Source organism: Canis lupus, chromosome 4, assembly GCF_011100685.1.
Source record: "Canis lupus familiaris isolate Mischka breed German Shepherd chromosome 4, alternate assembly UU_Cfam_GSD_1.0, whole genome shotgun sequence".
Taxonomy (NCBI): domain Eukaryota; kingdom Metazoa; phylum Chordata; class Mammalia; order Carnivora; family Canidae; genus Canis; species Canis lupus.
Window position 1 is genome coordinate 44,624,214 of NC_049225.1, and position 18,009 is coordinate 44,642,222.

The window sequence follows — 18,009 nt, forward strand, 5'->3', positions numbered from 1 at the left end:
AGTTATTTAAGGGATGATGATGATGCCTAAAAAATCAAAACAAAAAATAGCCTTCAGCTGTTCCCAGGAAGTGAAAAGATATCTAATCAGGCCACAATTTCTCCTCACAAGGATTCTGAAGTCTAGGAGCTGGCAATTATCTCTGCATTCTTTTGCCTTCAGTATACTACTGGAGGACACTAACCTACCAAGAAGGAGTAGTCTGAAGCCGAGGACAAGACACCCACAAAACCCAGGGGTACAAAGCACCATCTCATTCCCAGAGAGCTTTCATATTTATTCTCACTTTACTGATGGCAGGGTGGGGTAGATTTCCCCAGGTCCCATAAAATGCTTATATAGGGTCCAATATCACCTTATACCTTTTTATCCATGTTCCCTAGTAGAGAAAGTCTGGGTTGGTAAGAGATTAAAAGTCACTAAGATTAAGCTTTCCATTTTAAATTCTTATCTAAGCACATACCAATGCAAGAAGAGCAACATCTACCTTCTTCCAAGTGCAGAGTTTTAAATCCATTTGTTCAAATGATTTTGAAAACTCAGCTTTTAATCATCATATCATTGAGGTGCAACATCTTTACAGGAGGACTAATTGTGGAGAAATGGACTTAGGGATATTTGTACCCAACTGAAGCTTTAACAAACTGCAACACAGTTTCAATACAACTTCACAAATAAGAAAAGAAGCAGTATTCATTCTCTTTTGAAATATAAGGCAAGGCTAGGAAAAAACCAGAATATAAGGCAAGAACAGTTAAAACAATGATGACAGAAATTGGGGGCATTTGCTGATTGCTCAGTCATTCTGAATAAGAAGCAATTCCGTAAGGGGCTTAAAAATACACAATTTTGAGGGTGAGCCTTTTGTGGTTAACATTGTCACGACCTCTAAAAATGATTATTTGCAAATAGGACTCATGAAGCAGCCTGAAATCGTTTGGTGGGTTTTGGAGGGAAAAAAGCTGTCTGAGAAAAAGTTTCTTAAATCTTCTCCTTCTAATCTAGAGGATGCAGCCCCAGTGGAGCAACCTGGCTGAGAGCCTTGTACAGGACTGCAATTCTGGTGACACAAAACTCCACCTCACAAAGGCAGGCAAGGCTGAGACTAATAAATCAAAGGAAGCTGCAGAAAAAGTTGCAGAGCCTACTTCTCCTGCCTGGGAGAGCTGAGCATGCCTTATCTGGCCTCTGTGAAAAGAAAAGGATCATTGGGGAGCCAGAATTAGAAAAAGACTTGGGCTACATCAGGCCTATCCCTGTCTGAGCCAGATAAAATATCCTCTGGGAAGGCTTCAGGAAATGCCCCCAAGGGAGTGACAGCTGATATTAGTTGAATGGGTGAAAGAGCACAGACAAAGATGGAAATATTTAGCTTTTTTCAACTTAAACCCAAGACATTTACACAGACTTGGGGGCAGAGTCTTGTGCTTACAAGGCATGACCACGAGGTGGCCTCAATCCATAACTGGGTCCCCACCATGGGGGTGGGGACAGCTTCTTAAAAAGTCCTATTACCTAGAACCTTAGCTGTGGTTAGCTTACAAGTAAGAAGTTCAAGTCCCCAAAGCTTTAATAAACTTAATAAGGCTTTAGTTTTACAGTGAGAGTCAAATTTGAAAAGGACAGCCTCTCCTTGGATACGTCCACCTTCAAGGATGCTTCCCAATTTGCAAACCACACCAAAAAACAGGCTGGAGTGGTCTTAAATAAGATGTAATGCTTATTTCTTTCTTAATGCACCTTGTAATTTGCACACGTGCCACAGCACTTTATTTATTTTCTTATTAATGGGCTTGAGTGTGTTTAACACCACAAGCCATAAATTGCAGAGCAATAGATCAGACTAGTTCTCTTTATTTTCCTGCCAATTGTCAAGAAGTGATGTGGGGTACAGAGGTACCTTTTCCAACTGGCTTTCTTTCTCCCACCCCACCCCACCCCACCATATGCCTCCACCCAACAACCAACCCCTTGTGTCCATCCACCAAAGGGGAAAAAAAAAAAAGACACAGCCCCATTTCTCATTGGAGAGCTTGCCTATTGAGCAGCTCAGTTATTGAGATTAATAAGCTGCCAGTTTCCAAGGAAGACTATGAAAACTATAAAATTAAAGTGCACTGCAACGTGAAATGCTGCTGGTGGCCAGGCGGGATCACCATGTCAAAAAGGCAAGGTAAAGCTATAAAATAAGGCTGAGCTTGAAAGGCTAACCTAAAGGTCTCATTAATTTCCATGTTGCCTCTGATGAGAATTTAGAGAGGGCATAATGTTTGGCAATATGGAGAAATCAAGCTGCCTATTGATTTGAAAAGTGCTTGAATGCATTTGGTTCACCCAGAATGAATTCTAGTTTTAAACTTCACTTGAAAACATTAAAAAAAAAAAATGGAAACCCAAACAGGTTACCTTGGTTTAATATTCTCAAGATCAAGCTTGTCAGTGATTCTGTCAGAAAATTAATCCTTAGGTAGAAAAATCAATCTGAGAACAAGTTTGGAATAGTCTTTGGGCTCAGCATGGTGAGGATGTTTCAACAATCTTGTTGCTTCTCTGTGAAAACCTTATTTACTAAAGGTCTTGTGTCTTGATTCCCAAATACGCACTACCAATAAAGCATCTAGATGAGGCTAAGATTACTTCCTCATGAAGACAAAAAGTGTGTTTTCTGAAATTCTGGTACCACATTTAGATATTTAAAATGCTTTTCACAAGCCCAAGGTGCTTCTTTCTTTATCAGAGCACTTGCATGACTTCCTGCGAACAGGAATAATCATGGCACTCAAAGTGTGATCGAATGGTCAGCCACGGTACCCCTAGCTGTTTGGCTTTCTCCTATTAATGTGTCCAAGCTCTGTTTGGGAGATAACAATTCTGCAAATTACAGAGCTAAAGAAGTAGCAGGACTTTTATTTCTGTGTTGTCAATTTGCTCTCACATTTCATAACACGCAGAGTATCTGTTATCAGCTCACACTGATCCTCTGCTGCACAGGCCATGGAGCAGCGAGGCCTCACACTGACAACACTGGTTGCCACCAATCTTCAAGAGCTGCAGAGAAGAGTCCCTTACCTCTTGCCTGGCTAATGATTTTGTCAATGAGCAAGTCTACATCCAGCAACAGGCTGAAATTCGTCCCATAGATCATTTTTTGCCTATGTCACTTGTAATGCATTGACTTCACCATTTCCATGGCCTGGAAAATTAATCTGTTGTTTGCCACCAGAATAGGCATAGTTTTGTTTTGTTTTGTTTTGTTTTGTTTTTCTAGTTCGAACGGCACTATCATGTGGTGGCTAAAAACACGGTATTTGGAGTCAGACCCATTTCAAATTCCAGCTCCACCACTTACTTATTTACAGACCTGTAGGTAACTTAGTTTTCCCAAGCCCTTCTCCTTATTTAAGATGGGGATAGTAACATATACCCCACAGAAGGGTTAAGGGGTTAAATGGCATCATGTAAGTAAGAACTAAGTGCCAAGCAAAAAGTATTTGATAAAGAAAAACTGTTATTTGCAGGCGTATATGAGCATGTAGAATAACTACTAAATTGAACACAATTTCTGGAGGGTTATTTTTAAAAGAGAAAAAAAATCAATTGCTGAGAGCTTTGAACACACTAAATATGTTGTTATTTGTAAATGGATGAATTTCCATGTTACAACTATTATTTTGGAATCAAAATATTTAGAATCAAAACAGCTACACTTAAGTCTCACTGCATCATAGATTTAATGTGTCTAAAACCGCACTTCTGTTTTCTGCCAGAAAACTTGTTCCTTCTTCAGGGAATGGCATCATTATCCAGCCACCCTCCTAAGTAAAAAAATTGGTCATTGTACTCTCAACTGCCTAAGCCACAACTCCACAAGTGTTCATCCCTACTGATTCTGCCTTCAAAATACAACTGACATTTATGAATGTTCACTTTCTTGCCAGATGGGTAGGGGAAAGGCAAATATGAGTACTATAGCTGTCAGGACCCTAGTGAAAACCAGAGCACCTTTTATCTTAACCATTACAACACTCTCCGAGCTGGACCTATAGACTTGCTATACTTCCTACCTTACCCCCAACCTATTCACCATATGGTAGCTACCATAATTCAAAACAAAATGAAACAATATTATTTTACTGTTTTATTCTCCCATTTAAAACGCTTTAGTGACTTCTCGGTATTCTTGGGCTGGAGTCCAAAACCTTTAACCCAGCCCAACGCTCTGCAACATCCTGCCCTCGCCTGCCCTTTTAGCTTGCTTTCCTTTCTTGGCATTGTAGTGTTTCTTTCCCCAGCGGGTCATTGTTTTTGCCATCTAGAACATTCTTTAAGTCTAATTAACACTTACTCATCCTTAGGGCTCAGCTTAAATGTCAATTTCTCACGCATCTGACTTCTCTATACCTCACATGGCCCATACTACATTTGTCGTTGTTGGGGCTGGGGTGGTGGGGGGACACAGTTGTCTAATCATTTATTTACTTCTGTCTACATCCAGCCTGGAGTCATCACAAGGGTGAGGACTTTGCTTTTCTTCTTCGCTGTGGAATCCTCAGTGTCTGGCACATGATAGGTTCTCATAGATATTTCTTGAATGAATAATGGATGACCGTCTTACAAAGCAACTTGCAAACTTGTTTGTAGTGTGAGGAACTTGATGGTTAAAATGAGGGCTTCTGGAATTGAGGATCGGATGGAGATTTCTTAATGTACTTATGTTCTGTTCCCCTTGTGGCAAAATTTATAGAGATAGAAGAGGCATTACTGAAAAAAAAAGAGAGAGCTTCTAGTATTTCAAGGAGGAAGTAAAATCAGAGGGATGTTTTGTCCTGCTTGGGAATTCTCTTTAGTGACTTGCCGCTAGGAGATTCAGAGAGAGAAGCTTGTTTCAGCAAAACACAGAAAGGAAGGAAAGTTAGTCATCGGGCTACTTTGTACTGTTGTAGACAAGAGAAGCTGACTTCAGAAACTCCCCAAGAAGCTGCTGGCCAGGAGGATTCCTGACCTTGTGGCTCTCAGGCGAGGAAGCAGTAGAGACACGGTATCAACCATGAATTGCCCATGGATTTTGTTCTAAGACCTTAGTAGTTGGAGAGAAACACAGCAATGGAGTAATTTTGCAATACACGATGCTAGAGAAAGACAGTACAGACTGCCAACTGTTAGTTCCTCTGCCCTGAGTTTGTTTTTTTCTTGGATTATGTTACGGTTTATACATGAATTGACTGGTTTTGGTAGTAGAAATTTATATGCATTGAACTTTTACATGATTAACACTGGTACGGAACTTTCCTTGTATTTTTTTTGGTCTTATATTAAACTCCAAATTCGAACAGTCCTATTTTCAGGCTATGCCTCCTTAATCAGCACCTTTATTTCTACTTGTCACAGAAAAAAAAATGGAAGAAAAAGCACAGTCCAGAGAAGATGTAACATGCCTCATTAAGACTGAGGGGAACATCAAAAAGCAATGCAGAGAGGCAAGGGTTTGCTCTTCACTGGTCTAAAGAAGCATGCTGGACTTGGCTTAGAGTCTCTGGGCGTGGCATAATGCCCGATCATCACCTTCCAGAGTTATGAAATTCTTCCAACACACCCAGAAGTCTGTATTAGGGAGAGTAGAGGTGGTGAGGCTGTTTGTAAATTTCCACGGCATTTTCAAAATTGATGACACATCACAATCAGCCTTCAGAATGCCCTGCCTTCAATGGTTCTCTCTCCTGGATGTAGTTAATCAATCCTTATTTGGTATAGAAATAAGAATGGGAATCCTCGTGTGGCGTCATGCCCCTGAAAGAAGAGCTCCATACCTACACTTTACACTTCTCCTGTGGGTAAGAAAATGATCTGATGAAACTCACAATGTTTCAGCTTTTGAATGAGTTAATTTGTTTAATTTGTTCAGTTCTACACTTTCTAAGACTATGCCAAAAAAATAGTAGGGAATGGGAATAAGCAATATGCCATAATCTCTGACATTCTTTCTTTCTTTCTTTTCTTTCTTTCTTTCTTTCTTAATTTATTTATTTATCCATGATAGACACAGAGAAAGGGAGAGAAGCAGGCTCCATGCAAGGAGCCTGATGTGGGATTCGATCCCAGGACTCTAGGATCACGCCCTGGGCTGAAGATAGGCGCTAAACTGCTGAACCACCCAGGGATCCCTCTCTGACATCTTTCTACTTATCTATTAGGCAAATTCTTATCATCTTTCCAAAACCCAGCTCAAACAGACCCTCAGCTGTGAAATATTTCCTGATCATCTTGGAAGAGTTAATCACTTCATCCACTGTACAGTCACTTTATACTTCCATTACTGTATATACTGCACTATCCTTTTATTTTTATACCTACCTCTTCCTTTAGATTGTGTGAGCTTTAAGGGCAAGATTCATGTGTTACTCATTATCTCCCTAGCACCTAACATAGTGCCTAGTAGACAAGAGGGGCCCTGTAAATATTTGCTAATAAGATACTGAATGAATAATATTTTTAAAAGAAACACAAAGCCCAACAATTTTATTAGTTACTGTCAAAGTTTTTATACATGAGACCAGAGGCATATCCAAGTTATATGTATTCATGAATTCCATAAATGGAGTTTCAAATATCTGCTGACTCATGCACCCCATGTTTGACTTCTGATGATAGCCCTATCCCAGGGGCCTTACATTCTCTAATCTTTGGCCCTTGAATGCCCCGATCAAAGAACATCCAGATGTTGCCCTTGCTTGTTTTTTCCTTCTGATTGACTTCAACATTTTGACAATCCTCTCTACTCTTCAAGCTTTGTATTTAACATGCCTCCTCCAAAAGCATCATTGAGAAGCCCTAATCCTTGGAGAAATGACAAATATCCAAATGGTCTGCAGAAGGACTCTCCAGATCAGACACAAATTCTAGGAAAGCTTACTTTAGACAACTAGGAAGGTGACGGGCTTGGCTCTGCTGGTCCTCTCTACCAGATCCTTGTCAAGATAACACTTGACTGCAAATGGTTTTGTAAGGTCGATATCCTGGAAAACCAACTATTTTCCCCAGACGCTGGGAAAGAGGAGGCAGTTCGTGCAGCATATGTATTCTAACCACCAAGGGGAGGATCTCTGTGAGGAGCAAACACTCTTATGGAATTTACCCTATAAATATAACAATTAGGGCAGTAAATGTAGATATTCACTCATCAGACATCTCGCCACCTTACTTTGTGTTTGGAAACCGCTTGTATTCCATCCAATGTGGCTCAAAATGTCCCATCTCCCTGAAGCTCTAGGCCTCTCAAAAGTTACTTTGCCCCTCTACATCTAGATTGTCCATCTTTAAAATGGTGGAACAATGGTTCCATCCTACCTCACTGTATTTCTTCCAGGCTCTCATGAGATAATGCATGCGAAGAATGAATACCAGGCGTATGCAAAGTGCACAGTAAAAACTGGTGATTAACGGTGATGGTGGTCCTTTTTTCTCCGAACTTTCCCCCAACCCTTTCTACAATAGCTACTACATTTCTCTTTCCCTTTCTCCTCATCCTTTTCCTTCTTCCATCTAGTCCACTCTAGGTAGGCTTTATGGCCAGAAACTTTTTTTCAAACAACAGTCTGTTGATGTAAAAAGGGCTAATGCCCAACAAACTCTATGGCAGAAGGAAGAAAAAGAGAAAGTCCTATACAGCTTTAAAGATCACCACCAACAATGAAATATCCCGAATCTAGCCTCCTGGACCAGTCTGCTTTCAGCCTGGAAGCTTTCCAACAAAACTGTTTTATTAATGGGTTACTATACCAGTGCAGATGTTTAAGTATATCTATTTTATATTATATACGCATACGGGTTCTACTGACTTTACCTATTTTAAGCCCCAGAGATTAAGACTATAGGTATAGTTGAAAGTAATATGATCATCAGAGAATAAACTTTATTAAAGTTTAGAGTGACCGCAGTGACAATGGTGCACACGTTATTCAAGATCTTATAAAAAAAAAACAAAAAAAATTATAGTTAAGAAACAACATAACATGCTGTGGCTTGCAGAGTTGCTTCCAGCTGTGTGCAGAAAATTCACTGGCCATGACCAGAGAGATGACAGATTCCTTTGTCTTTCTTCAAACCTAACTTATTAAAGTTTAAAAACCTAAGTGAGAACTTTCTGAAGGGTCAAAACGAATTATCCCCTTTCTCTGTTTTCTCTTCATGGTTCTCTTGGACAAGGAAACAATAATAGTTGGAGCACACAAAGCATGAGAGGGTCTGAGGTGGGGGCACAAGGCGGGTTCCCGCCTTGCAGCCCACTCACTGCCTTTGAGGTCTTTCTGCCCCAGCCCGCCTCCCCGTGACCCAGACGCCTCGTCTCAGGGCATTAAGGTGGGTACGGTCTTGGAAGACCAGACATGAAGGTAAGAAAGGGACAGAAGCAAAAGCAAAACAACACAGAGCCAGACCTGGAGATCGCTTTGAAACGCTCCGCTCCAACGTCAGTGCTGCCCCTTTTTTCTTGTTTGTTTTTGTACATTCTTGTTTGCCCCTCAGGCATCAAGCTGTTAGTGTGTACAGGAGGGATTAAAGTGAGACGGTATGTTGGATGAAATATAAATTAAAATTATACTTCTGTCAGTCTGGAATCAGGGACTGTTTCTCAAGGTCTCCCCAAACACTTAATTTCAAATGAGTCTTCATTTATTACTTCGGGAAAGGCCAAATGCATAATTTATCAGCAGGTTGCAGTCAATATATCCTTATAAGCATGTTTCCCATGAGCCTTTGAGCAAAAATATGGTATGCTAATTCTATTAGTTGGGTACACAAGCGCCGCCTAAGAGAGTAAACAAGCATGAGAAGGAGACACAGGCCAACAGAGAAGTGCCTATCACCCTGCCGCCCAGGGTCGAATCCCCGGAGGAGGGAACGGCCAGGGGGCGGTTAGCTAGCCCCGTTGTTGACTCCAAGACGTCTCCCCGGCCAGCCAGGCCAGCGCCCCGAGCGCCCCCTCCACCCCCGGCGGGCGCAGGGCGCAGGGCGCAGGGCGCAGGGCGCGGCGGGGACTCACCGGGTCTCCAGCGGCACGTTGCTGTTTAGCACCCAGCTGTCCTGGAGCTGAACGGACTCCGGCGTGGTGGCCAGGTCATTGGGCGCGGGGGCCGGGGCGTGGATCTGGCTCCGCCGGTTGGTCAGCGAGTTCCTGTTGAGGGAGTTGGCGGACGAGTGGTGGTGGGACAGAGTGTGGTTGTGAGGGGGCGGCAGAGGGGGCCTCAGAGTCGACTGGCTGTGGTGGTTGGGGGGACCTGGGAAGAGAGGAAGGAGAAAGGGCCGTCAGTGGTGCAGACCGCAGGCGCCCTCGAAGCGCCCCAGCGTGGTGGCTTCCGAAAGTCGCAGGCTGGAGACAGAGGGGACACCGCACAGGCCTCATCCTGGGGTTGGCTGCGCGCACAGCACGCGCCTCGGTTGGCCTTTCTTTGCTGCGGGCCTCAAAGGAGGAAGGAGAAATTAGGTTAGTGAAACCGGCCTGGAACCTATTAATCTTGAAATGGAAGGAAGGGGACAGGGCTGGTCATGGGTGTAGCCAAGTCTCTATACCATACCGTTTCCTGGTAAACCAGTACACTGCATATATTCTTCACAAATATTTTCTTTCTTTCTTTCTTTCTTTCTTTCTTTCTTTCTTTCTTTCTTTCTTTCAGATTTTATTTATTTATTTATTTGAGAGAGAGAGAGAGAGAGGGAGAGAGAGAGAGAGAGAAGGAGACTCAGGGCTGAGTGTGAGCCAGACATGGGGCTCCATCTCGTGACCCTGAGCCCTAAATCAAGAGACGCTCAACTGACTGTGCCACCTAGGTGCCTCAGATATTTCCCCTTTCTAAAATTAATACGAATATGGTACACTGTAAGTCAGAGAGTGGCACATTTAAATACCTATGGGGGCCAGGTAGGAAAGTGAAGTGGGCCAGTTATGGACTGAGCCACCTTCACTCAAATCGAAGCCCATGTGCCCACGAGGGGTAAGGGCCCAAGGCAGCCAGATCTTCTAGTTTTTCAAGGAAAGCAGAAAATCTGGACTTTTAGATAGAATTTCCCATTTTTTGAGGACGTCAATTTTTAAAATATGTATGTGTTTTGTATATATGTATATATGTATACAGTTGTTTGTTTGTTTGTTTTTTAATAAGAAAGTATCTGCCAGCCTGCTCAGACACATCAGGACTGATGTTTTCAAACCGTGGTCCTTATTCCAAATTGCATCCTCTTTTCTTATCTTGAAATCCTCTATCCTTGTAGGAAAAATGCACAAAGGAAAACTATACCTCTGCATGTATCCCTTGTAAATATGACCACAGATGACAACTCCACACAGGGTTTTCCTAGCAACCCATTCTCAATGTACAAAATGAAATATTTTAAGCATAATGAAAATGAAAGTAGTTCACTATGCAATGTAAGCCTATAATTTGGTTTTAATGGCTGCTGAAACATGACTTTTAATTTGTGTCCTTTTTTGAAGCCTCTAGTCGACGTTGGCAGCTCACCAGGTGACTGCCAAGCCTTGTCATTTTGGCCCCTGCCAACTTTTAAAATCCTCAGCCCCTGCTGTCCTGGCTTTAAGAAGTTGGCTCACATCATTTAAACAAGCAATTTGACACAAATTTCAACTACTTGTCTCCTTATGTGGCCAGGCTACATCTCCAAAAGGTGTAATCTACATTCTGTGGCTCCTGTGAAGCCTGCAGAAATATTCCGAAAGAAAGACAACATGTCAAGAAGATACTAGGTTTGCAGAGCATCATGACCACGGAAAATAAGAAGGAAAAATAACAGAGAAAAGTGGTTCCTCGAAGTTTGTGTCTCCGGGCTGAAATTACTTGTTTTTTTTTTTTTTTTTTTTTTTTTTTTTTTGTCTTCAGAAGAAGATAACTAAAACTAAAACCCAGTGGGAAATGCGGCCATACAGTTGTACAGATTTTAAATCACGTCCTCCAAATGAACCTGCAATTCGTATTTTACATTATGCACCAGTGACATTTTAAATATATCTTTGAGGGAGTTTCATAGCTGTAGCAGGCTATTACATTTCCTGGCATTGTTGTCTGTCTAGTAATGTATTATTATATAGTTATTTAGCATTTGTCTGCCTCATATTAGTGGGAAGAGGTGAGGAAAGGGGGTGAAATGATGTAATAACGATCCTTCAGAGATGCAATCCAAGCCCCTCACACAGGGTTAATGAATTCTCATGCCTTCCCTTCCCTTCTCTCAACTCCCATCCAAGTGGTGTCATTATTCTCCATTAGTTGGGTAATCTTGAGACTTGCCTCAGGAAGATGAGATGAATCAGTGTACAAGGGAGAACCCACTCTCCTCAGCCTTAAGCCCTCACTTTCTGTCTCCCTCAGCCCCGGGGCCTCCGCCTCCAGCACTCCAGACCACACACTCTCCAAAAGTACAAAGAGGCTATGGGAGGTATTTAATTCACTAAATGAGATCCCAGAATCCTCCTGCTTCCTGTCTATTCACCCTGAGCTGAAGTTTCTTTGCCTACTCCAACTTGTGTGGCCCACCTCTGTCCATCTGTGTTCTGTGTGGGTGGAATTCCTGTGGGTTCTCTTTTGTTGAAAATATCCAGGTGCTGAGTGGGAAATGGAACCATTGGCCTGGGTGCTATGCAGTATGGTCCAAATAAAATGGGTGGTGAGCTTTCCAGTTGCCTGGAAGAGATGTCAAGCTCTTTTTCTATTTCTGCTAAAGAAGGGAGGTCTAGAATTTCATTGGGGAGATGAAAGGACGTAATTCTCTTCCCACTCTGCCCTCCTACAAAGCCTGTTATTTCACTGCAAGTAAATCAAATTATTGATGGCAATAACAAAAACTATCCGGCATCCTTAGTATTAGAAGATGTTTTCCTCATTATTGCTGCTCATTTCCACTGTGACACTGATTATATTTGCTCATTTATCTATCCATCTAACAACCAGATTTTTCAACTAGGTGCAAGACCTAGAAAGGACAATTAGGACACAGAATGGTAAAAGCTACCACTGGGGTCTGTACAGAGAGACATGGGAGCATTGGTGGGGGCAGGGGCGGGGGTCACTTAGCCAGCGGTTGGGAGATAAAAATCTAAAGAACTGGATTTGAGGACTGGATCTGCCCCTTTTGAGTCATGCGAACCTGGGCATACAAGGCCATTTCTGTAATTCTCTGAGAACTCATCCACCACGGGTAACAGCAGTAAGTACCTGTGTGTCAACATGGGAGATGGAGAGGAAGAGGAGCGAAAACGCCAAGCATGCCACCCGAGGCTGCCCAATTCCCCAATTGTGTATGGAGCATTGCTCACTTCTTTCAGGAAGAAAAGCATGGATAAGACATAACTACAGCTCTCAATGAGTCCAGATTTGAGTACGGGACATAAACCTAGATTTCAACCATCCAGGGTGGAAGTCGCAAATCAGCAGCCCCCAAGCTGGATATTACCAAAAATTCAGAGGCAAGATTTTGTATAATTGTTCCAGATCTCTGACTTCTCTTGAAAACAAAACAAAACAAAACAACAGAACAAAAATACTGAGTCTATTCCCTCATGGTAACGACTGGCATAGCTGAATGCCTTTGGGTGGTTTTCTGGTTTGTCATCAACCCTAACAACCCCTGTTATTTTAATCTGGCTGGATGTATGTATTTATGTTACCGCTGGTAGGCATTTATGTTTTTGACTGCTGGATTCATCCGTGGTACCTTAGTATTCTGGGTGGGTCACATATTTCTAATATAACAACATCTCTGCTACAACTAATGATCCCAAGCACTTTTTGTGTTTATTGGTTTTCATTACATTCATCCAATGAGCTTGCTGGATGTGATGGTTTTCCATTTCAAAAAATGCAAACAATGGCCAGCAACATGCTTTACTGCTTTCCAGGAAGTCAAATTACATGAAAAAGCCCTTCTGAAAGGCAACTCATGTCTTCAATATATGCTGAAACAGAAATGATTAACAACTTGATGAAGGAACCTTCAGGTCCACTCTGAGTTCCACACATTTATTGGGTTTAATTAATGTGCATATTAATGTCTCTTCTATTACATAAATATGAAATCACATAATAATGCAATTGAGCCACGAATAACTATGTAACAGAAATGCTTACACACTATCAACTTAATAAGTATGCTATTAGCAGGCAAAAGGCAACTGTCATTAAAATCACGGTGCTAACCTATTATCTTGCACCTGATTTATCTGAAGTTGAGAACCTAGAATTTATTTTTAGGTACTGTGTGGCTTTTAGTCTGAGGAAGGAGGAGATGCACACTGGTCCTTTGTTAAAAGCTAGGGCAGGACAGGTAGGACTCCTAGCAAGGATAAATGAATTTATGGGAGAGGGTGCTTCCTGTATGTTTAAAAACTAGGTGCTTGAATGAGCGCTTGGTTTGTCCTGTTTGCTCAAAAGAACAGTGCTTAATATTTAATGTTGCCGGAAATTTTGGTCCTGACAGGGATGCCATTCCCACATTCCGTCCTTCCTAACGGCCAGTTGGTTGACACTAGAGTCATAAGACAAATAAAGTAGTGCTTTACTTTACTTTACCCATCCAAGAAGGGGTAACAATATCAATTCTAACAAAGTTAGACCTGGAGACTGCAAAATCCTGGAGTATCAGCTCCTGTGTCGACTAGACTAACAGAGCTCAAACAGCATATGGAAATAACCAACGCCTACATTGTCAATAATGTGTAAAGGAAGGATTTTCTTTGGAGCTAAGAAAGTAAATTCTTAATAATTGGCTATTGTTGTTGCACTCTTCCTAAATAAACAGGTGGGTGAGGCATTTAGGCTAGACCTACTCTTGCCAAGAGGGAGTAGGTGTGCAGGAGAGTAGGAGGGCAGGGATAAACTAAGATGACTTTGTCTTGCTCTATAGTCCACACTATTATTTTCCTGGTGATTAAAAAAATGATAAAATGTATGAAATAAAAAAATATAAGTATAGGCCTGCCTACCTGCTAATAATTCACTCATTCTTGGAGATGGCATGCCAACTGCTGGTCTTTAAAAATTTCAACCTCTCGGACCTTGAGATGATGAATTAACCACAAACTCTCTGCCCCCTTCTACTGAACCATGTCTTTGTAGCAAGTTACATCTTGACAGTAATTTGAAGATGCTAGCAGTGAGGCTGGTGTTGATAGAGATTTTGGAGCCCTGGTTGGTGAAAATTGGCACCAGGACATGCTGTTCAGACCTGACCTCAAACAGGAGGCAGAAGGAATCAGAGATGAAGACTTTCAAGAATAACAGCCTCTAGTTAGAAGGAGGAGTCTATTGCTGATGACCAGACTTGTGGTTGGCTTTGAACCCCTTTGTGGCCACCTATTAACAGTGTGACCCCTGGAAAATTATGTATTTTTATCCCAAGTCTATTTCTTCATCTGTAAAATGGGCAGAGTCATTTTACTTTTCTCATATGGTTGTTAGGAGCATCAAATGAGAATACATCTTTAAAAAGTCTGCCACAATTCTTGGCACATATTAAGTATTAATCAATGTTATTATTACATTTATGTGTACATATAATGTATTACATATGTAATATGTGTATTACATTATGTGTTATAATTAATAATAGTGATAACACTAATAATAGCAATAGCAACTATGGCTCTAGGAAAAATGATGAATACCTCTTGGGGAACTCGGGTTTTCCTAACTCTTTGGAGTGGGAGCTTCTGGAGGATGATATCAATCAAATCAATGTAGAAAGGCAAAGTCACCAATCTCAGACCTCCTCCAGCTTCAAATACTGTCCACAGAAGGGCCTTCTGACCAAGTGACATGGCACAGGCATTACTATCGGCAGTCTCAAGAGCATCTCTCTAAGGGCTTGCAGAAATGGAACCTGGGATCCAGAAGTGTTCCTTTCCCATAAACAAAATGATTGACGTTATGGGCGGACCACAAAATGACACCAACAAGAGCTGCTAAGAGCTAGGCTCTCTCTGTGTGTCTGGTCCTGTGCAAAGTCCTGTACATAAATTATCTCAATATGTTACCACTCACTGTTATGGGACAGGTTCTCTTATCTCCATTCTACAGATCCAGCCAGTGAGGTGCAGAGAGGTTAAGTAAAGCCCCAAAGGCCACGTGGCTTAGTAAGTGGCACAGCTGCTTTTGCACCCCAGGCCTTCTTCCCCACGCAAAAGAGCACGAGGCCCCAGAGGGCCCTCACACAGGAAGGGAACAAAGACCCCTGCCCAGAGTGTAGACTTACCCTGGCAAATACAGAGGAAAATGGCCTTAACTCCCTTCTCTGCATATTGGCTTCAATGGCAGAACAAAATCTTGTGAGAAATTGGAGGGAATCGCCCACCTCAAAGCTCTGCACCTCACAGTGCTGCTTGAATCAGGAGAAATAGGCCAGAACAGCCAAACTGCAGTGCAATCTCTTTTCTGTACCTTCCCAAAAGGCTTTTCTCAAACTTCCTCCTCCGTGCTGCATCCCTGGCTCCCATAACCAGTGGCATGAGGGATAAGCAGCAATTAGGTCTGTTGGAGGCAGAAACAAGGGCACGCTAGGTCCCAGCTCATCCTTCCTGCTCTGACTGGGTACTTTGCCAACAGCTTGCGGGTGGAGGGGGCTGGGGGAGAGGCCAGATCTAGCCTCCTCCTGGGTTTAGAAAGAGATGGAAAGAGATTTACTTGGCTGTAAGTATCAGACACTTGGGACATTCAGCTTGCTCTCTCCTTCCCTGTCGTAGTATCTCCTGAATGATTCATCCACTAAAGAACAGACTTTTAGTTTTTGTTAACTGACCCCCGTGTGGTATCGCTGGCCTTGCAGGGCAGGGACCCACCCGCGGTGCTGCTCAGGAATGGCCACTACTGTCGCAAGCTGCGGCCGCAGCCCTTCTGCACGTTGCAGAACGGAGGAGGAAACAAACGGAAGGCTGAAGGGATGACCCGAGTCATGACCTCCCTCTCACCTCCCGGGGCTGGGCGTCGGCTCTGACCAGTGCCTCTGGGCCAGGAGCGCACAGTCTTGGATCCGGGGCTGCCCTGATGGAAACGCCCCATTCAGCCCCGAACAGAGCACCCCAGAAGGAAGGGGCTGTGTTCACTAGCAGGGAATGATGTGTAGTTCTCTTGCTTACACAAACTATCTGACCTCAGAGAAAAAGCATTCTGAGCGCATTCACAATGACACACGGATCCGCGCTGCGTGGCAGGAGCATGGGCATCGCAGTCACAAACAGCACTCATCTGCAGGCTTAGAAACCAAAGTTTTGTCAGCTCTGCCGGCGTTTATAAAAAAAAAGGGGGGGGGTTTAGAGGGAGACCTTAGATTATCTAAGAACAACTGCTCCCGTGTAAGAAGCACCGGCCACGTGTTAAGCGCTCCATATAGTTCGCCTTATTTAAACTTATCATGATCTTTTCAGGAGATACTGTTCTCCATTATAAAGAGGAAGAAATTGAGGTGCAGGATGTTAAGAGACAGAAGGCTCTCTCCTTACACGTTGTATTTAATCGTAATGCAGCTGGGCCCCTCCCGAGTGCACACCGGGCACATCTTTTCCCTGACCCTTGGCATGTGTTTTTTGTTTTGTTTTGTTTTGTTTTGTTTGGGCATGTGGTTTTATATCATTTTTGGACCTTCCTGTTTTACCTGCTAGACCGTGAGCTCCTTCAGCACAAGAGCCTGTCTCTCTTCATGTCCCCGGCACAGAAGCAATGCTGAATGAATGAGTGAAGGAACACATCATGTCTCCGGAGGGCTGTGTTGGGAGGCCCTCAGCAGAGCGGGATCGTGCAGGCTTCTGCCTCTGTTCTTTGAGTATTTCCTGATCCCCAGACTCTGATGGGCCTTTCCCTTCATTCCCTGAATTCTCATTACTCTCACAGGGTTTTTAACAGGAAGACAGTTGGACTCGGGGAGAAGGTAACCTTTTTTCCCTTTGTTTTTATTTGTTTGTTTTTTCCTGGCTTGGCCTGACCACCTATTCTCTCTTTTAAATAACAGATTTACTGACGTTTAATGAAATTCAGCTTTTAAAAGTGTATGTTTTAGTGTTTTCTTTTATTATATTCACCGAGATGTGCAACCGTTGGCACAGTCTGATCTTAGAGCATTTTCATACCACCCCCCATAGGAAACCCCATACCAATTAGCAGCCACTCCCCAGCCCCCCACCTCCTGGCAAACATCAGTCTACTTTCTGTTTCTATGGATTGGTCTATTCTGGGCCTTTCTTATAAATGGTGATTCCCTTTGTGTGTGTGTGTGTGTGTGTGTATGTTTACCACGACATCTGTTACCAAGCCTCGTTGGAACAAATCAAAGTTAGATCTCAGACGGGGCATACTTCATACCACTTAAAAAAAGCCTTTCCCTGGCAACCTGAAGCTGGTGTTCACAGGAGCTTTTTTGGCCAGGACCCCACTGCTGTTGATATTTTTCAGAGATTGTTAGGTATGGCCATTTGAGACACAATTGCATACTTCAGGGTCCAAGGGGGATCCTGGAATTTGTTCCAGGGCTTTCAGGCATGGCTGTAATCACAGCAGAGTGCCATTCCTGCTCAACTAAAACACAAACACACACAGGTGGGACTCAGGGGAGGAGAAAAGAGGAAGGGAATTCTTGAATTGGGTGCCGAATCAGTAGTTGCACTTGAATCATGACCTTAATAGCCGTTGTAGATTTGGGACCATTCTGCCCCAGTTGGGCAAGTTCTCATGCATCTCAGAAAGGGATTTTAATCATAGGTGCCACATCATTTTACCATACTCCTATATTCATTCTTTGCGTTCTTAAATCATCCAGGAAGTATCATTTGAGATCAATGTCAACTCCATTAGCTGCTTTCCCAGTGACAAAGACAAAAAAAAAAAAAAAAAAAAAAAAGACCACTTGAAATACTTGAGAGGAGCCCTTCTAAAGAGAAGATTTTATTGCAAAGTTATGTCTGAGCAGTGCCTATCTGAGCATTTCAATAAATCTACATTACCCTAGGTATTTTGGCATCCT

The 18,009-nt window shown here is 42.7% G+C and overlaps 1 protein-coding gene across 10 annotated transcripts in view; it reads right to left on the reverse strand.

Moving 5' to 3' along the window:
• The window catches only part of TENM2 (teneurin transmembrane protein 2), a 644,816-nt gene that overhangs the window by 279,617 nt on the left and 347,190 nt on the right, over positions 1–18,009 (reverse strand). For all 10 annotated transcript variants that reach the window (XM_038534811.1, XM_038534806.1, XM_038534815.1 and 7 more), the window contains one exon: positions 9,038–9,272. In XM_038534811.1, the coding sequence (XP_038390739.1) occupies positions 9,038–9,272 (235 nt within the window). The remainder of the gene's footprint in view (positions 1–9,037; positions 9,273–18,009) is intronic.